The sequence below is a fragment of the Diceros bicornis genome, chromosome 28 (assembly GCF_020826845.1).
Source record: "Diceros bicornis minor isolate mBicDic1 chromosome 28, mDicBic1.mat.cur, whole genome shotgun sequence".
Lineage (NCBI taxonomy): Eukaryota > Metazoa > Chordata > Mammalia > Perissodactyla > Rhinocerotidae > Diceros > Diceros bicornis.
This window is the reverse complement of record NC_080767.1, coordinates 41,515,763-41,542,118: the sequence shown is the minus strand read 5'-3', so window position 1 is coordinate 41,542,118 and position 26,356 is coordinate 41,515,763. Positions and strand designations below refer to the sequence as shown.

The following is a 26,356-nucleotide window of genomic DNA, read 5'->3' as shown; positions in this document are numbered from 1 at the left end:
TCAGAGCAGGTCACGCATAGCTGTCTCGAGTCCCCCTAATTCGGAGACTGAAAGTCCCAACCCCCCTGACGACCTTCCTGGAGTCACAGATGATCCTTCGGGAGATACTGCACGCTGGCGGACTCTCACAGTGGGCTGTGGGGACTCTCACCCAGGGCACTCAGTGTCCTAGAGGCAGGTTGCCTAGACCAGGCACCCAGCGGGGCTGGGCGGGGGCCACAGACGTGGGGCACCCCAGGACAGCGGGGCGGGGTCTGAGCTACACCCTGCCCACTTCTCGGCATGAAGCTGGGGTGCACCCCCAGCCCCGCACTGCCCCCAAAGAAAGGGCTGCTGCCCTGGACCGCGAGCACCATGAGGGTCGGCGCTGGTTCGCCTCACACCCCTGCAGCTTCAGACCTCGCACACAGTCAGTGCTCAACAGGTGCTCGTCAGTCAGTCAAATGGACTGGCGCTGACTCAGAGGTTGCCTTTGTTCCAGTTCTCACGTGATTGTTGGAGAACTTGCATGAAGCAACTTCGCTAAATTGCAAAAGCCATCTCCCAATTTATTACGGAACATGATAGATAAACCTTAATGACAAAATCAACAAACGTGTGCGTGCGTGTGCACGTGTGTGCATGCATGTGTGTGCGAACATGTGCGTGTGCATGCACACGTGTGCATGTGTGACTGCGTGTATGTGCGTGTGTGTATGCACATACACATGCGCCTGCATGTCCAGAATATGCCCAAATATAGAAGTATCATCTACTTCAAAGAAAACAGGGAGAGAAATCCGATGAGCTGCAAAGAGCCATCACGTGGAGACCACCTCAAACAGGATGAGAAAACCAGCGTAGGCGGCCGACTGTGTCCCCACCCCAACCCTCCCCAACAGGAGCAGCCACTGGAGACTGTCCCCAACCTCCTGGAATCACCACTTTATTGCTGCAAAGGGTCCTCGGCAGCTCCTGAAGTGGCAGCCATTTGGATTTCGAGGTGTGGGAGGCCCCATCACAGAGAAAGCAGATTTCTCAAGGGAGCATTTTCCTCGCCCCTTTTATACCCCTCGAGTGAGTGGACCCCACTGGCCCTTTCATCATAAGCTGCAGAGAAGAAATCTGCTTTCTGTGGGCGACTTTCCACCAACAAAGACGTCACGCTGGCGTTCATTTCCACTCCCTGACCCCCGGGAGGCTCGTTTAGCCACCGCTTTGGAATGAGGGGACCCAACCCCACGACAAACCTAAGGGTGTCTGGAAGGGCCTCCCGAGAAACTCCGTGCCCGTATCCCTCGGACAGGAAACACTTACCCTGTGGCCCTTCTCTCCCGGCAACCCAGCCAGGCCGTCAAAGCCGCGGTCACCCTGTGAGGAGGACAGAGGGCTGCTGAGAGACCACCTCGCACACAGCACGGCCGCCCTTCCCTGGGCCATGGCTCATGCAGCGTTCATGCAGCCTGGGCCCCTGGACCCCCACGTGGTGACCACTGGCCTGCCCCCTCACCACACATCACGTCCACCACATTTGGTCCACATTCTCAGCCTCTTTTCCCCAAACACCAACACAGGCTGCAAACGCAGAGGTGACTTTTGTCCCAGAGCCTCGATGGTACTGAGACCCACGGTATTTCGGAAGACTGCTGCATCATTGGCGTGTGTGTGTTTGCTGTCTGCCTGTCATGCTCATCACACACCCTCAGCACTGAGTGCTGCCCCACATACTAGGTGCTCACACACATCTGGAGGATGGACCAGCGCTGGCTGTCTCTCAGGCATCCTGTTCCCCAGCCAGCCCTCCTTCTGGCACCCCAGCCTGCCTCCTGGGGTCCAGAACAGAGCCCTGTCTCAAGGATGTTGCAAAGCATGTGGGGTGAAGTCACGGGTAGGCTAGTTCAGGCTTCCAATCCTTGTTGTTGAAAGAGGACCACAATCTACTGAGAGAGATTCTTCAAGACCCTCTTCTCCTTCTGTCCCCCAGGCCACTGAAGACCAGAGCCCCTCATCAGCTCAGCACTCAGAGGAGCACCCGAGAGCTCATCCACGCCAGTCGTTCAGTGAACAGCTGGAGGGGACACCTGGCATTTTGGGGGGACCCACTCTCCACTCCTCCTTCCAGATAACAGCTGCTGTCCCCATCGTGGTCTCCTCATTGGAGAAGATCAACATTTCCTCTGGCGCCTTGCATGGCCTTGGACAAACTCTCCCAGAGCTGAGAAGGACCAAGAATGGGGGGCAGAGGGAAGGCCACAGTGAACCTCGGCAGCTGGGAGGGAGGAGGGTTTCCACGGATTTTGTTCACGCACACGCATGAGCACCTGTGTGCACCCACCCGCGGTGTCTATTTGCACCCCACAGCACCGAGGAGCCCAGACACCCCAAATCTGGGCAAGAAGACTTTCTGCCCCATGGACTAGCAGATGGCCTGACAACTTCAAGGCCACGCATTCCCCAAGTCGGCCCCCGTGTGTGTGATCTGGACGTCTGCACACGGATGAATGATATTCATAGTTGGGGTTCCACCCCCCACGCTCACCACCCACTTGAAAGGAGCAAATTTGCTCCCCTAAGCCAATTAGCTGCAATTGTCATACTTGCTCGTGAAATTCACCCCACCAACCTGTCTTCACGTCAACATGCCAGAGAGACTGATCCAGACAGAATCCCCTCACCCCTGAGGTCCTACCCCCAGATGGGTGCAAATGTCACAAGTCATTACAGTCATGCGCTGCATAATGACGTTTTCATCAATGACGGACCACACACACGATGGTGGTCCCGTAAGATTAGTGCCATCAGCCCAGATGTGTAGGAGGCTGTACCCTCTAGGTTTGTGTAAGTACACTCTGTGATGCTCGCACAACGGAATCGCCTAACCATGCGTTTCTCAGCACGTGTCCCCGTCGTTAAGCGACACATGACTGAACTTGTCACCATGACCATAGTCACCATATAACCAGTATGTTGGCCGCATCATCGACATGACGACAGCGACGATGGTGACCACGGTACGGGGACACCAGGATGTGGTGAGAGGCAGCCTACCTTGGGTCCAGTTTGTCCAGGCATCCCTCTCGCTCCGTCGCTCCCAGCCCGCCCCTGGAACAGAGGAAGGCACGCTGTCAGTAAAAAGGAGCAGCCAGTTTACCAAGACCTCTGAGCGGCGGCTTCCTATGAAACCAAGTAGAGAGTTCCACAGCCCGTGTGGTCAGGCTGGTCCAGAGAACCCAGATCTGGAGTCCTGGGGCTGCTGTACACCTCACATCCACTTCTAGTCTTTCCGAACCTCGCCATCCTGAACTGCTAATGAGGACAATGCCGCCTGCCCCTCGGGGTTTGGAGATGATGGCATGACGTGGCAGATGAGACCCTGCTGGAGGAGAGCGACTAAGGAGCTGTGTCAGCCCGTGGGACTGCTGGCTTCTGACTCAGGAGAGCGCAGGCCCCTGACAGCAGCACGCAGCACATTTCCTTCCACCAGTCGGAAGTCAAATTAAAGACTGAGAGCTGCTGGGCAAGAGAGAGCAAGCGTCTAGTTAGTCCAGTTGATAAGGAAGAAACTGAGGCCCAGAGCAGTGGCCTGTCTCATTAAGGCCACACCGCCACCCAGGGGAAGGGTCTGGACAAGACTTTCCACCCCTGGAGGCCACTCCCGTGGCCAGGATGTCCAGCTATGGAAACCGCCAAGGACAAGCCCACGGTCCCCACCTGACTAGCCGCAGGGTTGAAGGACAGGGCCCAGACCAACCAAGGTCCACTATCAAGGCCCCACAATCACCACAGGAGAGCCCCACCACGCTCGAGGCCACCTAGACGGGGACAGGCACTGGGCGGGACATCCACTTGCTAACGAGGAACGTCAGCCAGCTGAGTACAAAGGGCTGGCCCAGATCAACAGCTTCTCTCTTCTCTATGTCCCGTGTGTGCCGGACCAAACGAGGCCGTCGCCCGACGACTCGCCGCCAAGCAGAGGGAACATCGGGAGAGCCGCAGCTTTCAGTCTCAAAGTAAACAAAGGCTGTGAGGACAGCAGCAGAGAAGAAAGCAGCAGGGGGTCCGAATGGACCAGAGGAGACAGTCTGTGCTCCCGGGGGTTAAAGGCTACAAGGAGCTGCCAGGGATGAAAGTCACCTGAGAAAAGGTGCCCGAGTGGAGGAACCAAAGGGACCCTCTCTCCAAATTCCCAAACACTTTCAGAAATCAAGGGAAATTCGTCAGAAAAGCTCACACAATTTCCCAGCAGGACATTGCCTGGCAAAATGTCCAGACGCTTCTATCACACAATGACTGCCTCCTCGCAGGCTGCTCGACAAAGAACTAGAGACAAGCAGACCACTGAGGAGCCCCCACTCGGCTCTGAGCCCCACTCCCGCCACCTCTTCTTCCCCAGGGCATCTCTGGGGCAAATGTCATTCCTTAAAACACAGGAGTAATCATGGCCCCGATGCCACTGAACTCTGCAACTAGTTGCCTTGCAAACCGTCTGTCAAATCTTTTCTCAGTTTTTACCTTATCCTGACTGAGAAACCCTTTCCAGGGAAACTTAACGATAAGAGTCTACAGAGATGCACACAAAACAATGAAATAAAACACTTTCAGAATCAGATCTGAGATAAACCCCGTCTACCAAGAATCCATGGATTCCAGAGTTGGTGGCCATTTAGAATCATCTAGTCCAACCCCTGCCTGTGTCTAGATCCCTCCACAGCCCCGTGGACCCGCAGCCTTGACGGGCCAACACGAGACAGCCATGTGTGACCGTGGCTTGCCCCGGCACTTCCCCTACCAGCTACAGTGAGCGCCCAGGACCAGAGGGTCCGGAACCACTGAGCAATCACTTGTTTTTGCCTTGTCTACTCTGAAACTAGAGCAGAAACTGGCAGCCTACACGGACAACATTCCTGGAGGTTCACACCTGAGCAAACACAACACAAGAACAAATTTTTTTTTCACTCACCAGAAACATGCACTGCTTGAACAGATCCACTTGTCAGAGTGTGATGGGGGTTACTGCAGGTTTCCCTAGCTCATCAGGATGGTGTTCCTTAATTCTCATTAATTTACAAATGCACGCCCTCTTTCAGTAGCCATGGTCATATGGAAACAAACTAGTGCCATCCACTGTTTGGGAATCACATCCCAAACCAAGAGTCCAGGGGCCTAGGAAAACAGAGCAGCCACCGGCCGTTTCTCCCAAACTGAGGCTGTTTCCGGAAAAGCGAGGCTGCCCCAAAGACATGAGCCCCCTGATAATTTTGTCTTCTCAATGCTCACTCCCAAAGGGCCTGGGAAACTGCTTTAATTAACAATGTTTGTTAAACGAAATTAACATGCTCAGGGCAGAGGCCGGGTGGCAGAGGCGGGTGAGCCGTATTTGCCCCGGGACACGGTGCCCGCCTGGGCAGCTGGATCTGCTCGCTGCCCTGTGTAAGGGGACCCCCACCTGGAGACAGACGCGCCCTTGAAAGGGAGAGAAGGGAAGGGAGCAACGGGCTTTCTGCAGCTCGTCGACGAGGGGGCCAAACCCACTGCAGATTCGGCCCCTTCGGGGACCCCACTGTTGTCACTGAACCGCAAACCACTCACCCTTCTTCCGGGCTTTCCTGCCGGGCCAGGCGGGCCCTGCACACCTCGGGGACCCTGTCCGGAATCAGAGGGCAAACGGTCAGTGGCATGTCCATGTTTTTCAGAGGCAAAAGCAAAGCATTGTCCCCACGCTTATCAACCCGGTCCGTAGCTCGCCTCCCAGCTGCCAAGTCTCAGGCAGCACTGGGACAGAGTACGCGGTCTGCTGCCCCGAGTCAGGTCCCAGAACAGAACAGCCAGCTGATTCCCGCTGCAAAGAGCAAAGCGAGGTGTACGTACCTGAGGCCCCATGTCTCCCGGCTCGCCCTTCAAACCTCCGCTGCCGGGAGGGCCCTAGGGAGACAGGGTCTGGGTTAAGGAATGCTTAGCAGATGAAGGCCGCAGGAGGTGGACTGCCCTGTGGGCAGGGCTCCCTCTGAGAGCCAGCAGAGCTCTCCACCTGCCCGTGGAGCCCAGCCTGCCCGCCCTAGACAGGACCCAAGGGACGAGCAGTAACTTTTCAGTTGTTTGGATCTCTTCCTAGTTTTGAACAAAATTCTGGACCGTGGAGCACACACGAGCCACAGAGCTCATGGCAATGTTTGCTTCTCTCTCCAGGATGAATGCGAGCACGGTCTGTCACAGCCCGCAGCTCAGGGTGATGTGTGCACATCCTCCGGGCCCATTGCAAGGCCCAGGTGTGGGAGATCAGTCCTGAGCGACGCCGATGGGGAAGGCAGCGAACGCAGACCAGGTGGTCAAGTCCACTCCCTCCCAGGGAATGGGGGTTGGGGGCACCGTGCGTCTAAATCGCTGGCTCCTTGCAAACCGTAAGGATCACTCCCTCTCCCTGGAGACGCCCCTTGCCGGCCCTGAGTGTGCCTGGCGCACACCGCATGCAAAGCTGAGGCAGGGGGCAGGGTGGGGGAGATGGGGTGCTGGGAATCCCTGCTCCACCCCCGCATTGAAGAGGTCTGACTTTGGAAACATGACTGTAAAGAATGATGACGCCAGAAAGAAAGAGGCTCAGAGCCCCGGGTCACCAGGCAGAATCACAGCCAGCCCCCAGGCCACCGCAGACCCCATCCTGCCCAGGCCCCCACCTCCACTGAGGTGCCAGTGATATAAACAGTAGTTGATGGCAGTTTAGAGTGTGCCCTCTCTGGGGTGAGCTGGGAGCCTAAGGGGCAGGGGATGTTGAGGGGCACCCACCCCTCACCACACCCCCTCCTGCCGACGACTTACCATGGGGCCGGGTCTCCCAGTGAGACCCATCGGGCCAGCCGGCCCCCTCAACGCCAACTGCAAGAGAAAACAGGACACGCTGAGAGATGGCTGGTTGACGGGTCCTGACAGGCAAGATGTGGCCAGGCGGGAAGGGGCCGACATGAGAGAGCGAGGGCAGGAGCCTGCAGAGAAGGGGGTCAGACGGAGCTCCAGGACCCATCCTCCGCTCCTCGCGGCTCTCAGCGCCAACCACCAACGGAACGGAGCCGGTGAGGAGGAGCCGGGCCAGGCCCACTCTCCCCTTGGGGACAGGCACTCCGTCCCCCTGCTTACCTCCTTCCTCTCCCCAGCCTGCGCCCACACAGGGAGGGCCTGCCTCAGACCCTCACCCCTCGGCTGAGCTGGAAACGCAGCCTCCCTTTCTGGGCTGGGGCGGGAGTACATTTTACACGTGTGCTCACGCTGAATAACATTTTACCTGCCACGAGAGGTACGTCTCGCACCCGCCAGCGGCTGGGGAGGTGTTTGGGAGCCCCTCCTGGGTGAACTAAGCGAGCTCCAGAAGGGCAGCTGCCAGAGCCTCAGCTGACACCTGCCCAGGGCACCCTCGCCGAGGACCCTGCCCGACACCTGCCCAGGGCACCCTCGCCCACCTGGCTCTGACCCCCAGCCCACCGGGATGGCGGCTCCCACTCGCCGCAGCACAGTTCACCCTGCTCTCTCCAAGAACCTCTTCTGCTCCCGTTGTGCGACTCCACGTCCCCTGCACGAAGCCATTTTAATTTTGGAAGTTTTTTTTGCCTTATAAAATCTTCTTATAAGCCCATCACCCACTTGGCTTCAATTAAAATGCACACAGATGAAAAGGCCAGCCAGGCAGGCCGGTCAATAAATCTAGTCGCAGGTAATGGGGTTTGATACGCACTGTATTGCACCATGCAGGCAATTTGTTCCGTTGCAACAACTCAGTGCTTAAACGTCCTGTAATTATCCGTGCATGCCGATCATTAACATCTACTCCGCTGCGCCAGAGCCACATAAATATTGCCCAAACAAGGGATTACTTAGCAGCTCCTCACGACGCCCCATTACGGGCGCTCCACTGAAGGATCACCCGCCTCACCCCGCCGGGTGGCGCTGGCTCTTATCACGGGCAATCAGTAATCTGGAGCCTCATCAATTAAAAACGCAATTCGCTAATCAGCTAATCTGCAGAGAGCGGGGCGGTAAGGAGGCAAACACTCCTCGGGACCCCTGGCCGAGCGAGGGGCTTTGGGCCCACAGGCTCTCTCCCAGAGGTGTCCAGCTCAGCCAGACCCCATCATAGGGACCACTCACCCGGGCCTGCTGCAGAATGTCACAGCTCTGCCCCTCCCCCCCAAGACCCCTGGGACCCAGGCACCACTCACCCAGGGCTGCTGCAGAATGGCACAGCTCTGGCCCCCGCCCCAGCCCCCAGGGACCCAGGCACCACTCACCCAGGGCTGCTGCAGAATGGCACAGCTCTGCCCCCCGCCCCAGCCCCCTGGGACCCAGGCACCACTCACCCGGGCCTGCTGCAGAATGGCTTGAGCTTGGGACTCCTGGGCTGAGACCATGGGGCCTTTGGAGCCCGCGTCGCCGCCCCCTCCGAAGCGGAACTGTGGGTATAAGGGCCACCAAGGGTGCACTGACGTGGGTGGCCACACTGGACCCCAGGGCCGAGGTGGTGCCCATCGGCCTCTTAGGTGACAGCAGAGCCTCAGAGGGTCTGGTTGGGCAGCTTCTAGCCCCAGACCCCTATCCGCACCCGCCGCCCTACTCTGCCAGCACAGAGCTGCCCCAGCCCCACCTGCCAATTTCAGCCCTGGGGCCTCCCAGAGATCCTCCCTGCATAGGGAGGCCCTTTCTGGCATCTGCAGCAGCTCACCCTGAGAGCCCATGGCCCCTCTTTATTGCAAGGAAAAGCCAAGGCCCCGTGCCAATGCCTGCATTGCGGAGGCCCAGCGAGGACGCTCCTGGTTCCACGCAGGGACTCTCTGAGCTGCACCCAGCCCCCAGGCATCAGACGGGCAGGCAGCAGGGGCTCACAGGGAAACTGGCTTCAGTCAGAAGACTGACGTCCAGACCAGCGCTCCACATACTCCCGGGCTTGAGTTCCCTGTGAAGAAGGTGGCCCACGACCTTCACCCACAATGTCACGGGCAGGTCAGGCTCAAGGAGGGACCAGCTGGCAGCACACCCACTCGGGGGTCCGAGCGGTGACGGGGGCGTTTGGCAATGGAGGCCGATGCCGCACAGCTTTCCTTCAGGGAGCTAGACCCCATTCTCTCTCAGATGGGCAGCCCCGGATGCCAGAGGAGAGGTGGAGACCTTGACCCCAGCATCCACTCTGCCGCATCTGTGGAATACCCCAGAGGAGACTATTTCTACGAGACGGCTGGCCCAAGTTGGGGCAAGTCTGTGGCCAGGAGACTGTCCCCCGTGGAAATATCCCAGAGACCCACTCCCCAGCATATTTTGAGCCCTGAGCCCACCCCCCTTCACAACCAAGGATACTCACAGGCAGCATGAGCATGGTTCCAGGAGGGCCGGGTAGCCCATCAGCCCCCGGAAGGCCTGGGCGTCCAGGGGGACCCTGTGGACAGATGGGCCAAGAGAGCTGGGTCAGAGCGCACAGGGGCGGAGCTGAGCTGTGGCGGGATGAGGGCGTCGGGAGCCACAGTCCAGTGGGAAATACACTGGACAAGCACAGAACAATGCAAGACCCTGTGGCACGGAATGTTCCAGAACCCAAGCGCAGAGAAGGGAGGGGCGTTGCTGTGGGCTGAGGATGAGGAAAGGCTCCTGGGGGAAAGGGATGAGGAAGGAGCTGGATCCAGAGGAATTCAGAGAGAAGAGAAGGCAGGAGATTGCAATCCGGAGGGGCAGAGGCGACTCTCCAGAGGCAGGCAGGGGTGGAGGGTCACAGCTGCCAACATCCCAGAAGCGGCCCTTCCAGTCTCCAACCAAACGGGCGGGCAGCCCCGAGGAGACCCACACTGGCCGCTCAAAGGCCCAATCCCCCAGCACTGTCAAGGAGGCTGCGAGTGAGGTGCTGCTCCTTACCCACCCCCACTGCCTCTGCGCACACGGCTGCTCAGACAGAGACAAGTGAGGTGTCCACTTGCTTGGACAGACACGAGGGACCGGAGTAAACAGGAGGCCCGTCCACGGGAACACAACTCCTCTCGAGCAATTTCTAGAGCCCGTTTGCATACAGATGACGCCGTGGCCCCCACAAATCCCGCTAGCCTGCTCTCTAAAGCAGGTCCCATCCCTCAACAGATTCTCTAGACTGATTCTGGCCAGCTTCAGGACGATACAAATGTAAAACTAATAAGACAGTTTATTTTCAAAAAAACGTTTTATCACTCGCGTTTGCAGTAATTCAGGCAGACTCCCAACTGGCTTACGGTGGATGAGGCTGGTTTTCATACGGATGGAAGTTTTCCTCCCTCTCCCCAGTGAAGACAGACTCCCAGCGGCCACACTGCAGTATAACTGACAGGCACTGGTCCCAGTCTTCTGTCCGCACCAGTGGCAGCTACCCTCCCACGACAGAGCTAACACCACCGCAGTGCCATGCTCTCAGTGCCAAAACATGATTCAGGTTCCGCTTCCCAGCCAAGAAGACCAAGAACCTGGGCGGTTCTCCTGGAACTATCCAGAAGGGTGTGGACCCGTCTGGGCCTCAACTAACACTTGCCTGTCTTTTCTTGGGTAGTTACAGTAGTCCCTCCTTATCCAAGGTTTCGGTCGCCCAAGGTCAACCATGGTCTGGAAATATTAAATGATATTAAACTGTCCGGATATAAACAATTTACGAGTTTTAAATTGCACACCACTCTGAGTGGCGTGATGAAATCTCACACCGTCCTGCTCTTTCCTGTGCGGGACGTGACTCATCCCTTTGTCCAGAGGATCCACACTGTAGATGATACCCGCCCGTCAGTCATTTAGTAGCCGTCTCGGTTATGAGACCGACTGTCGCAGTATGGCGGAGATTGTGTTCAAGGAACCCTTAGTTTACTTAATAATGGCCCTAAAGTGCAAGAGTAGTAATGCTGGCGATTGGGATACGCCACAGAGAGGCTGTAGCGTGCCTCCTTTAAGTGAGAAGATGAAAGTTCTCAACTTAAGGAAAGAAAAAAAACGGTATGCTGAGGTTGCTAAGATCTACGGTAGCTTTTATTAGAGTATGTTGTTATAATCGTTCTATTTTATTATTAGTTATCATTGTTAATCTCTTCCTCTGCCTAATTTATAAATTAAACTTTATCACAGGTATATATGTATGTACAGGGAAAAGCTTGGTGCATCTAGGGTTCTGTACTATCCGAGGTTTCAGGCATCCACGGGGGTCTTGGAACACATCCTCTGTGGATAAGGGGGATCACTGTATTTTTAATTACAGAAGTAATCCTTGTTCTTGTGAAATGTTGTGTAACAGATTTACACCAAATGAACAGTGCAAGTTCCCTCTCCTTCCCCCGGAAGGGACCGGGGCTAAACTTCCTTACGTGCAAGGAGAAGCTGGGAGCGTGGGCACCGGGCGTGAGACGTATGTTTGTTAGTCTATGGGGTGTGGGGCCTGGGAAGAGGTTTTCCCTCTTTTTTACAAGATCATCTTCTACATATTGTTCTGCAATTTGCTGTCTCTTTGCTGCTCATCACGGCCTGTTTATGAGGTTGGCCTCCTTCCTTTTAACGGCCCTAGAGTTCCCCACACATGAAGGAGTCATCATTCACTCAATCCATCCTCCACTGATACACATTTGGGTCCTGTCCAGCTTCCTCATGACACAGGCTGCCACGGAGAACATTCAGCCGTCCTTTTCAGGTGGGTCCCTGGAAGCAGAACTGGTGGGTCAAAGGGTTACAGTTTTTTATTGTTAATAATTGCCCTTGCCTGCCGTTTTGGAAAAAACTCTCAGAAGATCAAAACTTGTTTAAAAAAGAAAAATCCAGAACACACTCTGCTGCCCCAGTTTCCTCTTGGAAATCCAAGGCCAACAGCCCCTCACAGCCACGCTTCTTGCCTCAGAGTTGATCCCAAATCAAATGGCCAATTTAAAACTCAGGGTCCGTGTCTCCCAGGGACTGATGCCGTCCACGTGGTGTCTACGCGGTGTGCGTGCATGTGTGTGGCACTGGAAGCCGGGGCGGCCCCTCATCCGCAGTGTCTATTCTCAAAGATCCTCATCTCAGCGTCCCTCCTCCTGCTCCTTCCAAGGCGTGGTGGCGAGAATCTAGCCTCAGGGGCTGCGAAAGCAACTTCACTCCTGCATTAGGATGCTTCCTCTCAACTGGAACCAGAACTGATTCCAAAGAGCGTGAAAATCGATGAACAAGGAAAGCCTGGAAACCCTAGAAGAAAGGGGTGGTTTGGAGGAGAAAAGCCACCCCGGTGGATCCTTCCAATGTTTTACTATTTTTCCTGAGTCCTGCATCGCCACCAACCTGACCCTGCATTTACTACTGCTTGAAAAAATTGTCAGCCAACCTTTGCCCAGCACCGAGGTCCGTACCATAAACACTGTCCCCTGGGCTGGAGGATGGGGCTCACTAAAGCCGCCTTCCCGTTTTTCAGGCTGTTGACCTCGGGCTAATGACGTGGCTGGCTCTCTGTGACCCGGCCCGTGTCAGACTCCGAGGGACACTCCAGCAAGCTGATGAGGAGGTCCTGGGGACCTCACTCGGCTCCAGCCACGGGGTTAAAGGCCAAGTAAGAAAAGTCACCCGGCCTTTGTGCGTTTTTCTGTATTACTTGATCAGCTGGCCCCTGAATCAGTGCCCTAATTTGGTCAAACAAAGGTGTTTTAAAGCACAGCAAGCACAGCAGGGCTGCGTCACACCTGGGCCCTGTGAGGAAATAAGGCGCCCGCCTCCACACTGAGAAATCACCGCTGTTTCACAGGGGGTTTGCCTGAGGCCGTCCTGGCATCGCTCTGGCACGGAAACAAAGGGCAGGGTGCTCAGACCCTTTGCAAAGCGGCCAGACCCGAAGCTGAACCCACAAGCCCTGGGCTCAGCCTCAGGCGAGACGCGCAGGGCCCACCTCCAGGCGGCGACGTGGGCTGAAGCAGCAAGCAGAAGCCCGAGCTGTTTCTCATAATAAGGACAGTGGGGTGGGGGGGACCCCAAAGACCAGAGGGGTCTTTATGCTGAGACAGTTTATCTTTAGCTCTTAGAAAGACCCAGAAAAGAAGAGGAGCGTGGCATTAATCTCTCTACATCCTCAGTATGCACGTGGTGTTTCCTTTTAGGTCAGCTCCTATGCAATTACAGCTTGGGAGTGGCTGGTGAAGCTCTTAGTGGTCACTTCCCGCTCCAGACCTGAAAACTGGGGTCAGCGGCTGTGCCTGCGGGCGGGGCCAGAGCCTTGGGTGAAGCTGGCAATATTTCCCCGCCTACCCCACCTGACCCGTCACCCTCGGCCCCCCTGAGCAGGAGCAGGCGGGAGTCCGCGCTGCCCTCACCGAGGTTTTCTGAGCCCTGGAAGGTGGACACTCCTGCGGGGAGGCCCAGAGGCCTGTGTCTATGTTCAGCCCTGTCCCCTCTCAGGAGGCCCCCCACCACCATGTGCTCCCTAATATGAAAGAGGGTCCTTCTGGCCTCCGGGGGATCAAGGGGTTAAAGAGCCCAAGCTCAAGCCACCATGTCTCACTGAAGGGGGATGACCGAGTCACAGACAGGACGATGGCTCCACCACGCACAGGGAAGGGCCGTGTCATCGTGGCTTGTAGCCGGGACGTCACAGGGACCCCTGGCTGTGTGGAGGGGGTGAACAACCTCATGTCGGGAGTTGCGTGGCGGCCCGATAAAAGACGTGCCCTGAACTCTCAGGAGCACTCGGACGGAAAGAACAGACCCGCATGCCCTGCCCCCGGGAGGCGAGAGACAGAAAAACAGACAAACCCTGCGCTGCAGCCTGCGTGAGCTGTCACTCGCAGTGGCCTTTCTGGAAGCTACTCTGCTGCGCCGTATAGCAGCAGACGTGTCGGTGGACTCTGCCTCTCTGTCCAATTGCCGGGGACCTAGCCTGTGTCTGTTCCCTCGGTCCTGGGTGAAAATCCAGCCAGCCAGGAGGGACAGTGGTGACAAGCGGGGCGCGGTCCCCAGGCTGGTACTTGGGGGACAACATGGGCACCTACAAATCACGCTTTCCAGTGTGTGGGCTCATAACTACTACTCTTTAGGGTGGGGCTTACAAGCCTTTTAAGGCACAGAAAATGCACTCATGCCAAATCCCACAGGGAAGTCCAGCCCTGGAAACACAGGGGGGAAGATGAGGCCCGGCCAAAGCGGAGAAGGGCTGGTGAACAGTCTGGGCAGGTCACCACTGCGGGCCACACCGGCACACAACGGGCATTGGCGGGTGTGGGCCGCCCTTGCTGCTCCCTCCCCAAGGGTAGGAAGCGCATCGATTCTGCAGGGAGGGAGGCTCCCTGTGGGAAACAGCCTCCACTGGCCACAAAGTGTCTTAGAGGGAAACCTGCATACTGAATCCCCGAGAGCCTTCTGGGAGCATCCAGGCCTTTAGGGCTGGGGGAGGGGCTTCCTTCTCAGCCATCACAGACCCAACGACACCGATTATTGCTTTAACGAAAAATAATTAAGTCTGCCACAAATGGAAAGTCTTTGCAAAATCTGCCCCGAGGGTCACAGATGGTAGAGGCCGGCCAGCACCAGCTGGAACTCCTGAGTCGATCAGAAGGTAAATAAGCTTATTTCTAAATGAAAACTTGAAAGTACCCTACGGGCTGCTGAGTTTCAGGAATTTCTTAGCCACAGCACCCCTGAAAATGCAATCAAATCCACTGTGGCCTCAGAGGGCGTCCACAGAGCCTCCCTGATACACGTCGCCCGAGACAGGCGCTCTACCGACGGGGACGGGGGAGGGATTCACCGCGAAGACGCTCTGCTCACAGGCAAAGTTCTGTTTGCACAGACGCTCCTGAGCACCAGCTCTGGGCCACACACTCCGCTGGACGTGGGGGTGTCAGCGACAGCACAGAGCAGCTCCCTGCCTTCCAGGTGTTTCCATAGAAGCCAGGGGGTATAGGTCTCATCCCCCAGCAGCCCCAGGAGTCCACAGAAGGCAGGCGGGCCTCCACCTTTAATGGTGCGCCCCACCCTCTCCCCCACCTGCTCAGGGTGCCTAGGGCAGGCTCCGCAGGGCAAGTGATGCTCAGCGTCCAGTCCCTGCCGATGTGCAATCCTTGAGAACGTTCACAAATGCTGTTGGTAAATTGAGAACACACAGCCCCAGCGATTTCAGACCCACTGAGGTCTGTCGACAACATCCTAGGAAGCCCCGAAGAGGCAGACGTCTCTGAAGATGCACCAGCAAGAGACACAGATGCCACACCTCACAGAATCAGCGCTGGAGAGGGGCTCAGGGAGACCACCAGCCCTGCGTGCAGCTGGCAGCTCCCTCAGGACACCCAACTCTCTCTCGTCTTTGGTTTCCTTCTGAGCCTCAGAGTAAGAAGTGGGTGAGGAGATCAAGCCCAGCTCTGCCTCATCTCCCCTTAGCGAGCCCCCCGCCTGCCCTGGTCCTGCCCAACTGTCAACTAAGGGAAGTGGAGGGTGACAGCTCAGGCCCTTCTCAACTCCGACGCGGCCCCAGAGCAAGAAAAGATTTGAGGAGCGAGCAGCTAAGGCGAGGCACAGAAGACAGGTCTAAGGAGTGCAGCTGAAGAGTGGGGGGCCCACGGCACGAGAGCAGGGAAGCGGCCCCAGGGTCTGGTCCAGCGGAAGCATGGGGCTGGGCTGGTGTGGGCTGGAAAGGGCAGGAAATAGGACATCTGCCCCATGTGATGCCTGTGGGTGCAGGGAGCAGGCTCACAGGCACCCAGCTGCAGCTGCCCACGGTGTGCCCACTGCGTCCACGGCACAGGGACGGGGACACAGGGAGAGAGACAGGAGTGGGGAACTTCAGGGAACTCACCGTGCAGTCAGGAAGAAGGGCTCAAAGAAGCAAAGGTTAGACAAGAAGAAGTAATTAGGAATTAGCAATAGGAAGGAAGGCGGAATTCCAGGATAGTGGGGCTGGGGCAGGGGGACCACAGGATCCTTCCAGATCACCCAGTGAAAAGCTCTCATGTGCAGGAGGGCAAAGGAGGCCACACAGGTGACAGGGATCAGAACATGCCAGCCCAAAACATGCCACTTTGGCATAAGGATTATTTTGAGTTGAAGGCAACCGAGAATCAGTAGATGCAGGGAAAGTTCTCTGTCCTCCCCTTATCTGCCTAAAAGCAGGGCACACATTTCCCTGGGTGAAGGTGACGTGAATTTTCCACCACCCCCACCTGTACCAGGAAGAGGAGATCGACCCTTATTACCGGAGACAGAAAGCCGGCACTGAGATGAGTCTGCATAAACAGACCTTACTAAAATAACCCTTATCTTCCACTAGTTTCCCCCATATACTTCCTAGTTACTTCTCCACAATCTATCGCCCTCTGTTAAGAAGGTATATAATCTAACTGCTTCTCCGGGTTTTCACTACTTTTCTGTGAAGCCCCTGCACGTGTAAAATTAAATATTAATAAAATTGTATGCCTTTACTCCTGTTAATCTGTCTTTCGTCCACTTAATTTGCAGGCCCCAATTACCAAGCCTAAGAGGGTGGAGGAAAAGTTTGTCCTTCCCTACACAGAGATTCTGAGGCCACCCTACTGGAAGGTGGCGGTGCTGGATGCTGACCCTGCATCCAACATCCTCTCCCGGCTCATCAGCAGACGTCCAGGAGATCTGGGCACTGAGAAGGTGCTGAGCTGTGAGCAGGGACGGCTCCTGGACAAGGCTGGCTGAAGCAGGGCCCAGAGGGTGGGCGGTGCTCAGCTCCTGGGGAGGCCAGTGGGCTGCAGGCTTCCCCTCAAGTCCAGGGACAGCAGGCTCGGGAGGAGTTGGCTTCTCTGCTGACCCCTCCCCAGTCCCTCTGCTCCTGGACCCTAGCTTGAACTGAAGAGACGCCCGTTGTTAAGCCGATGATCTTCCACTGTCAGGGCCCTTGGTTCCTCCAGCAGAGCAGCTGGGCGAGGCCGCAGCGCACCAGGCGCCAGCAGGGCCCCCACCGCTGGCCCTGAGCCAGGCTCAGCCCAAAGGCAGGGACCAAGCAGGGACGAGGGTCCCTCTGGTTCGTGAGCATTTAGATCCTCAGTGCTAGACCACTGCCCAGTCGTGTGGGCACTCAGTGACTATCCGTGTGATGGGTGGACAGACAGACGGATGGACGGACACTTGGAGCAACACTGAGGCTGACAGGTCAGGCAATACCCGTGCACGCTGTGGACAGCGTCCTACCCTACATCTAAGAAGGAAACAACGTCCACTATGCCCGGGGCTCCTGTCTCGTTGACATCTGGACTCAGTCACACTCACGGGTCCATCTGATGAGGGCTCTGTGGGGGGATGTGGCTGTCACCCCATCTCATACAAATCTTTGGGAAAAAGGCCTCCAGAGGGAGCTGGGGTGAGCGACTGCAGCCCCCACTGCAGAACTCTGCGGGTCCTGCGGTGGGGGAACAGCGGCCCCTCACTTGCTGGTCAGGAACTTCGACTGTGGCGGGGCGGGGAGTGGAATGCTGCCAAGGCAGGGAAGTGTGGGAAGGTCAAGCCTTCCAGAAGCCACCTGGGTCCCCCAGCCACGGAGAAAGACCCACCTACTCCAGGCCCCCAAAGCCACCAGCCCTAGAGAAACACCGTGGTGGAGAATCTGATCTGGACTGCGCTCCGAGGTGGTCCAGCCACGCAGAACAGGAGAATCTCCTCCTCCTCCCACTGCTGACCCGAGGCTGTTCAGTCTGAAGGTCAACCTCAACGCCCACCGCTTTGTCTGCGGGCGTCCGGCCACATCGCCAGGAGCACGGCTCCAGAGCCCCCAGCCCCTGACAGCCGACACCCCCATGGGACTGCCTGCAGTGCTGCCTCTTTCCACAGGGCAGCATGCCAGGCCCTGGGGATAAACGTCCGTTAGGACGCATGCACGCTCCTAGCTTCTCTCATCTACAACTTAGCTGCTGTGTTATTAGCTCTTATTCTGACTGTGCTCACGTCGACATTCATTAGACCAGCAGGAAAAACAAAAAGAAAGAAAAAGAAAACTCCAAGCCATTCAAGAACCCACAAGGCTGCAGTGCCCCAAAGCCCCACTAGGTGTCAGGATGAAATTGCAGGGTCCAGGGCTCAGCATTCATGGATCCTGCAGCAACCCCGGGATGCATCCCGTTGACCAGGGCAACTCAGGATGCGTCCCATTGGCCAGGGCAACCCCAGGATGTGTCCCTCCGACCAGCTAACCCTGGGGTGCACCCCTTTGACCCAGAGCAAGCTCTCCCGTGTCTGTTGCTTGACTTCCAACAGGGAAGGGGGAGTGAGGGGGAGTGAGGAGGGATGGATGCAGGTTTCGTATGATGCATAGACAGCACGGAGCTCTGCAGCCTGGGAGCTGTTACATCAATGCAGGGCCGCAGGACCGCACTGTGAGGGACCACTGGCAGCCTCCGTGGGACGCAAGGGCCCCAGCCGGGTCTTACTCTGGCGGGTACCACCTGCCCCAGATCAGGGCCAGCAATCATCGACCTCCCTAAATATCTGAAGAGACCGGATGCAGCGAGTGGGTAGTGTGAGATGTAAGGGTGTCAGGGGCGATTTGGAGAAGGAAGTCAACATGCCGCTGTCACTGCACATGTGAGGACAACGCCCTTCACCGAGCAGGGAGGATGCACAGACGAGCCACAGAGCGTGTGACCCCAGGGAGCTGAGTCCCCCTTACCCTTTCTCCAGGGTCACCCACTTGGCCAGTGGGACCCATCGTTCCTGGAGGTCCTGGGAGACCCTAGAATTGAAAATAAAATCAGGACAGAGTTCAGAGATGCAGCCCCGGAGCAATACCCCGTTCCCAGCTAGCCAGGAGAGGGCGGAGACGGGGCCGGGGAAGTGCTGGGCCCCAGGTGTCTGCGCAAGGCCGTGAGCACCCCCTCTTTCCCACCAGGAACTTTAAGAGGTGTCACCTATCCCCCCACCCCCAAGCACCTCCCACAAGTCATGGGAAAATAAAACATGACACTCACTGCGGGGCCTTCTGGGCCTGGCGGCCCCTCGAGGAGCATGCCCTGGAAGAGACGGGAGAGAGGGTCTGAGACTCCAGACCCCAACCCTCCTGAGACCGCAGCGTGGACCCCAGGCCCCGCCAGACCCCGGCAGCGAGGACTGCCCCCGAGGTGGGTGGACCAGAGGATCGCAGACCAGGCCTCTGGGTCAGTGATCCCGGCAGGGGTCCCCAGCAGCAGTCTCTGTAACGTGGGGCTGTCATGGGGCCACGGTGACTGTTCTCTGAGCATCTCCAGGCTCAGCAACAAGCCCTGGACAGCAGCCCCCAGGCTTCCCTCAGGAGCAGCCTCAAGAGAGGTGCCTCACGATGCTGAGAGAGGGGGACCCGGACCACCCGGCCCCTCTCTGGTCTCTCCTCTCCCCTGACGGCTGCCTGAGGGAGGAGAGGGCCCTGGGACAAGGGCCCAGTCAGGGCGGAGGACGGCTGCCCAGTGGAGTCAGGGAGGACAGGAGGAAAGAGACACCACAAGCCAAGGCCCTGAGAACCGTCAGGCCCGACTCCTCAGACAGGCCACGCTGAGCCTGCAGCCCACTCCCAAGGTGGGAAACGCTTCCTCTCCACCTCCTTCTCCAGCCCTTCACCTCGCCAGGCCGAGGTCCCCCTGCCTCTGGACCCCCAGGCCTCACTGTCTTTACCCCAAATGGGACGAGGCCTCCTACCCCTCTGCCGGCCTGGGCCCCGGCGAGGCCGTGTGGGCAGCAGAGGGAAGCACAGGCCTCAGCGGGGTGCTCCCCACTCTCGGGCCTCCACTCCCAGCTCCCCTCCCAGTGCAGGACTCGTCTCTCTCCTTCTGTCCAGTCAACGCAGGTCAGGCGCCCCCAATGTCCACTGGGTTTCATGCCCACTTCAGGGGGGTCTGAGGCAACGCACAACCTCCAAGGGAGGGAAAGGATCCCCCGCCCCCTGCAGGGACTTGTGGGCTGAGAAGGCAGCAGGGGGCGGTGCCTGGGGCCCTGGGGCCAGGTAGGTTCTGTCCAGCCCTGCTGGGCAGGCTTCAGCCACACGCAGGGCCAGTGACACAGTGGTGCCCTCGTCCCCATTAATTCTGTGACTGCTGGGAGGGACGTGAGGGGCCTGGACGTCCTCAGCCCTGGTGCAGACGTCGTGCCTCCTGCCCCCAGACCCAAATAAGCATGGATCGCTTCTCTCTAGAGATGATCAACGCTGCTGTGCCCCGGACTTTTCTTCCAAAGTGAACAGTCCTCTTGTGAAACCTGGAATTGCTTCCTAGGAGTGACAGGACGTGCCCGGTAGGCACGCAGATCAGTGCAGGTGTCGGGCACCAGGCTGGGGGTGGAGGGGCACCCGGTCAGGGGGCTGCAGAGCCCCTCCAAGCCACCGGCCTCCCCACCAGGGCTCCCCAGTCGCTGTGAAGACATACGCTGTGTTTACACAGATGTGCACTCAGAGAAATATTTGTAGGCGAGATGTACACAGGGAGCTCGTCCAAACAGCTTCACAAAGCCCAGCTTTCCTATTTCGTTCTCTGACAAAGGCAGCTGAGGAGGCTCAGACACTGAGCCAGGATTAAGAGAGAAACCACCGGCCACTGCAGGGCCTGGGGGACTGCAGCTGCCTTCCCAGACACACCAACTGTTGTTCTCGGGGAGCTGGGGGGATGCTGGGCGGGGATCTCACGGGAGGGCCAACCCGGATCATTCCAGGTCGGCATGGGAAGGAAGCTGCAAACGGCTGGACGGGTGAGCCCAGCGGAAGGGAGGCCTGGACTTTCCCAGGCAAAGCCATCGCCAGAAAGCACCCGTGGCCACCGCCCACCATGACAACTGAGAGCAGAGGCCTTCCTGGGGCACGCTAGCCCTGTTCCACACCCCACCAGGGTCCAGACTCTGGTCTCAAAATTCAGCCAGGCGGAGTAACTGTAAGGAAAGCTCTCAGCCTTTACTGAACTCAAAACAGCTCTTAGGGGAGGTCTAGCCATCTGCTAAATAGCACACTCAAAAAAATTTTTTTTAAACCACAGTGGTGATCTTACACCTCTGATGGACATTCCCCAGGCAACAGAAGCCATTGAATCTGGAGACTTCCCGGTCCCAGAGGTCCCAGGGCAGCCAGGAGCACCCAGAGGCTGATAAACCTGCGTCTTCTCAGCCGAGTGGATTCCTGCCCTTTTAAGGAGCCTCTGAGGTTGCTGACGGATTAGAGGGCGCAGACCTGAGTGGGAAACAGCTGGCCGCGTCCCTGGTTTGCATGGAGAGAAGGAGCTGGCTCCAAGAGCTCCACTGACAGGGGGAGGTCTCTGGGGCAGGTCGGGGGAGAAACAGCCACCCAGCCTCCATGGGGCCGGGACACCCGCGTGGTCAGCGGTGAGCCCCACGGCGGCCGTCTCCCAGGACTCAGCCATCTGTTTATGGGGAGCTAAGACTTTGAGGACATCTGGCAATGCTCCAGGTTGAGAAATTTCAACTGTTTACATGATCTCTCCAGGGGGACCAGCCAAGGGCCCGTGGACACTCCAAACTAACTGGGGGCTGGGTGGGAGCGAGCGCCAGGGCCAGAGGGGGAGGGAGTCCTTCCCTAAGTGCATCCCGACGGCCCACTTTTCCCCCAACGGAGCTGGAATGGGTTTTCTGGAGACAGGCTCTCTGCGCTGGACGGTCTCTGTTTCCTCAGCCCTCTCCTCTGGCCCGCCCTCGCCAGTGGAGCCAGGCAGCGGAACACCCCAAGCGCTACCCGCACCCCAACTCCACCCCGGAGCTGGGACGCCACGGCTCTCTGAGGGGCCAGCTCAGTCTGGGGGACGTGTGTGAACAGGAAGTTTATTCAGACACAGGTGCCAGCCGAGCCCCTCCCAGAGCCGCCAGGGGACCACACCGGGACTCCACAGGGCCTGGGCACCCACCTGCCCCACTTTCTTCCCAGGCAAGACACCCCTTTCACTGAAGCGATGGCGACCCCGCAGAAGGCACCCCACGTCAGCAGCAAGTCCACCTGGACCAAGACCACCCGGGGAAATGCCGCAGTCAGTCCCAACACCCTGCGAGCTGAGCACGGCTCGGACCATGGAGACGTGACACGGGTGGTCTACCTTCTGCAAACGCCCCATGGCAGCACGACTCGGCCAGCAGCCCCGTTCTGCTGGGACGGCCCCACCCAAGCTGCTGGCCACAGCGCGCCTCCCCCCAGGGGGCGCCCCTTCTCCCTGCGTCTGGACTTGGTGTCAGGACTTTTCACATTGCTGAGCAAGGGGCCACCTGGCATTAGCACCCCCTTCAGCACCCTTGCACCCTTCCTCCACACCCCCCATTCTCCACCCTCAGACAAGCCCTGTCTTCCCTGGACCACAGAGAGCACCAGAAATGGGGTGTTCCCAGGCTGAGAAGAGGACATGCGTGCCCAGTGGCCACAGCTCAGTGGCAGCTGACAGGTCCTACCCCCGGCACAGGCCTGGAGGGAGGGTACAGAGCCGCACAAGACTGCCTTTGCAGTCATCTGGATGGTTCTGCGGGCGGGGGATGGGGTCAAGCCGGAAGAGCTCTGCTGAACCTCTGCCCACTGGGACTTCCACCCCAGAGATGGGACACGCCCTGTCTGCCCTGGCCACGGGGCTTCAGGTCTCCCTGGGGGAGATAAGGGTTTCCTATGTGCCACCAGTCAAGCTTCCGAAAGAACGTTCCCAGTTCCCGGGAGGATGGAGGCCACCGCAACTCTCCATCCAGGAAGCCCAGGAGCAGAAGGGCCCCGAGCCCTGACGTCGTCTCCTGAGCTCAGCCACCGGGAATCAAGTCCTGGTGGTACAGGCCACAGCCCAGCCCCAGCTTGTGGCCAGCTGCGGTGCAGGACACTGGCCTCCTCCCTTCGGCAGTTGGACGACGTGGCAGAGGTGGACCTCGGCAGCCGGCTCCTCCCCACTCTCGTGTCCAGAGCCACTTCCCGGCCCATGGCACAGTGCCCATCACACGCAGCTGCAGGGGCCTCACCCCGCCTGGCTGATGGCGTGGCATCCCACCCGCCAGGGGGTCACGGCCCCGACCTCGGCAGCTCTCAGGCCACGGGGTGGACCCTGGTGCTGCCAGCCAGGCACGGATCCCTAAGGGCATCCCAGCACAGGGCGGGGCTCCCGCCAACACCCCAGACCCATGAAGGGCATCTAGCGCCTCCATCTTCTGGTCCCACACCTCAAGACGTGATCAACAGTCATTCTTGCTGAACTTACCCGTGACCCCGTTACCCAGCACAGTTGAGTTTTACTGCACTGGCGCTTGGGCGCAGGGCTATTTTATTAAATTCCCTCGACATGGTTTCCTAAGTGCCTTCCACATCTCCCCCGTTTCAGCAAATTTGCTCCACACGATTGCATAAGCGGCCGTGGAGAGGCAGAATCCTTAGCTAACCCTCCTCACTCTGGATCTGCAGAGCCCGTCGACAACGCATGCCCACCGGTCCCCTCTGACCCCTCCAGAGGGAGCCTGCCCCCTTCTCAGAGACTCTGAGTCTCCTTTTTGTCAGGGTAAAATCAACACACAGTGAGGTCAGATCTTAAGTGTACGGGGCAGAGAGTTTTGACCAATTCGTGCCACGCAGCCACCACCTCAATCAGGGTCTAGAACATTCCCCCTGCCTCAAGGGCTTTTTCACAAGTCTCAGCAATAAGCAACATGTGGAGTCCATGAGGTCACATGTCTCCATGAGGCAGCAGCCCAGACATAGAGGCACAGGGTCCCACAGGTCTGGCCACGTCCCCGGGGGCTGCAACCCACCACCCCCCGCCGGCTTCAGAGAGAGGATGAGGAAAGGTCCTTACTGGTTCGATGATTGCGGGCTCTCCCTTCTGACCTTTCTCGCCTCGTGGTCCTCCAATCTGGGGATCGTAGACACAGGACAGAATGAGAGGGAGAGAAGGCGACAGAAGGTCCAGGTCGCCCCAAACCTGTCTGGCTTACAAAGCAGGGCTGCTCACCACTGGGCCCCCCGGACCCAGAGAGGGAGGTGAGGGAGATTGCTGCCACGGGGCCATCGGGACTGGGAGAGCTGCCCTACCCCGAGGGGCCCGAGAAGGAGCCCCCACGAGCCCCCTCACCCCCTCGTAGACTGTGTCCTGGTTTGCAGGCATGCCGGGCCCGATCTCTGACGGGGAGATGGTGGGGTCGTAGTAAGGGTCGTAGTAGTTCTCGTCCAGGTTCTTGATGGTCTCCTCGGTGAACTCCTCCTCCAGGTTGTCCCTTCCTTCTTCTGGAGGCAGAGCCGGCTACAGGGAGAGGGGCAGCAAGCGTCACCCGGAGGACACCAGGTAACTGGACACAGAGGTCCCTCCCTGCTCGGGCTCTGGGTCCCCAGCCTCGGGCCTCCAGGGACAGCGGCCTCCCAGGCCCCAGAACGCCTGGAGCCTGGAGCCTCGCTTGGTAGGGGTCCTGGGACCACTGGGGGCCTCCTTACACATCTTCCCCCCTCACGACGGGGAACCGTCACCCCAAACCCTCCAAGACCCCGTGACAAGCTAGGGCCGCCTGGGGATCGGCACACCGTGCCAGACTGCACCACCCCGGGATGAGGTGTCCCTAATTCCACGCCGGCCGACAGAGGGGTGTGGACCCATCAGAAGCCAGTGTGTCTGCTCGGTGGCCCTCAAGACTCCAGCATCACGTCTGGCGATTTTTGAGCATTCACTCAGTGCTGCGGGCTGTGCTAAACTCCTCCCTCATCTGAACCCTTGGCAACAACCCCAAGAGGCGGGCGTCACCAGTGCCGTGTTGTAAAGCAGAGCACTGAGGTCGAGAGGGGACAGAACTTTCGAGGGAACTGGCGGAGATTTCAGGCAGGCGTGCCTGGCAGGAAGGCCCGTGGTCGGGCCCCAGATTATCTGGCCTCACGTCTCCTGTGCTCGCCCAGATCCCCAACTCGTGCACCTGTCCAGCCTGACCCCCCCAGTCACACAGAGGGACACTGTCTGCGAACACACATGACCTCATCCGTCTCCACTTGGACCCCAGAGACCCGGAGGGTGGGGCTCATTCCACCCATTTTGCAGACGAAAAACTGACCACCCTGAGGTCACTCAGCAGGTTGGTGATTCCAAACTGGCTGGGTATCCCTGGGGAGCATGTAAACGGCCCAGCAGCACAGGGCCCAAGGGCCGGGGTGCAGGGGAGTCACCCCAGGACAGCGAAGGTGAAAAGCAGAGAAAGGAGGAACACCCCAGCCCTGCCCCTCCCCAGACCAGGCCCACAGGGCAGGAAGACAATTACGTGGGAACCGTTGGAGGTGCTGGCTGTGCTGGTGGGAACTTCGGCCCCCACCCCGTGGTCAGGGAGCTGGTCGGGGTTCTCGTCGGGGTTCTCATCGGGGTTGTCGATGCCCTCGCCGTAGTTGAGGTCCTCGTAAGGCGGGGGCGTGTAGTAGTCCTCGCTGGGCACATAGTCGTAGTCCTCTATGCCGACATCCTCCTCCTTCCCAGGCCCCTGGCTGGTGTCGGTCACCGGAGCCGCTTCCGTAGGGGGCAGCGTCAGCTCCTGGGAGCCCCGGGCAGAGAGAGGTGGTTAGGGACCGGGGACCAGGTCTTGGGTTTCCTCTGCGGCTTGAGAGGGAGCTGCCAAGCACAGGCCTGGGGGCCCGCAGGGAGCCCTGCGGACTGCGGCCCAGGAGAGTCCTGTGCGTGGACTAAACCCCAGAATTACACACTTGGAAAGAGTGAATTGTGTCTCAAAATAAAAAAAAAAGTAAGAGAACATTCCAGACTCTTACAGCAATATGGGCCGGTGTCCCGGCCACCTGTGGGGAGGGGACTGCTCTCCTTCACATCTCTGTGTCCTGACGTCACGTGTCACCATGAAAAGCCCTCTGCCCAACACTCCCCAGGGGCACGAAGCACAAACGGTCACTCGGTCACTGGGTCACTCGTTCCCCCGCTGAGCTTCCACTCACCACCTCCCAGTCTCCACGCATCACCAAACGGCCCCGCACAACCTTGCCACCGCTCCTTCCCGCCCTCCCCCACCACACCACGGCCTCCAGGGACCGGCAGCCCGCCTGGCCCAGACCTCGGCAATCTCCGTAGTCTCTTTGGCAGCTTCCACAGGCGTCTTGGTGGAGGTGGGCTCCTTGCCCGTGTCATCCGTGTCCTCATAGTAGGGATATTCGTAGTAATAGGTCTCGCCTTCGCCCTCCCCATCTGGGTACTGAAAGTAAACGGGGACCACGTGAGGAAGGAGGAGGCCCATCGACAGCCAGGCTGCTTTCTTCTCCATCCCCCGGGTTCAGCCGGGAACAGTGGACACCAGAAAGTCATGCCCAGCTCCAGGCACGAGACGCTGGGGGCCCTGAATGGGGTTCTTCCCCTCCAGCTCCTTGGGGAGGAGAGCCAGCCCCATGAGAAGCCCAAGGGAGGAAACGGGGGACCCCAGGTCCCCTTCAAGGAGAGTGGGGTCCTAAAAGCTCCAGACATTCTGACCCTTTAGAAGCCAAGGGCCAGACAACCAGCCA

At 58.5% G+C, this 26,356-nt stretch overlaps 1 protein-coding gene across 3 annotated transcripts in view; it reads right to left on the bottom strand.

The window, feature by feature from the left end:
• The window catches only part of COL5A1 (collagen type V alpha 1 chain), a 171,967-nt gene that overhangs the window by 75,471 nt on the left and 70,140 nt on the right, over positions 1 to 26,356 (bottom strand). For all 3 annotated transcript variants that reach the window (XM_058524443.1, XM_058524444.1, XM_058524445.1), the window contains exons 6-18: positions 25,915 to 26,052; positions 25,123 to 25,386; positions 23,958 to 24,125; positions 23,682 to 23,738; positions 18,879 to 18,920; positions 18,581 to 18,643; positions 9,317 to 9,391; positions 8,322 to 8,414; positions 6,793 to 6,849; positions 5,848 to 5,901; positions 5,569 to 5,622; positions 3,028 to 3,081; positions 1,297 to 1,350 (exon numbers count right to left, since the gene is read on the bottom strand). In XM_058524443.1, coding sequence (XP_058380426.1) covers positions 1,297 to 1,350; positions 3,028 to 3,081; positions 5,569 to 5,622; positions 5,848 to 5,901; positions 6,793 to 6,849; positions 8,322 to 8,414; positions 9,317 to 9,391; positions 18,581 to 18,643; positions 18,879 to 18,920; positions 23,682 to 23,738; positions 23,958 to 24,125; positions 25,123 to 25,386; positions 25,915 to 26,052 — 1,173 coding nt within the window. The remainder of the gene's footprint in view (positions 1 to 1,296; positions 1,351 to 3,027; positions 3,082 to 5,568; positions 5,623 to 5,847; positions 5,902 to 6,792; positions 6,850 to 8,321; positions 8,415 to 9,316; positions 9,392 to 18,580; positions 18,644 to 18,878; positions 18,921 to 23,681; positions 23,739 to 23,957; positions 24,126 to 25,122; positions 25,387 to 25,914; positions 26,053 to 26,356) is intronic.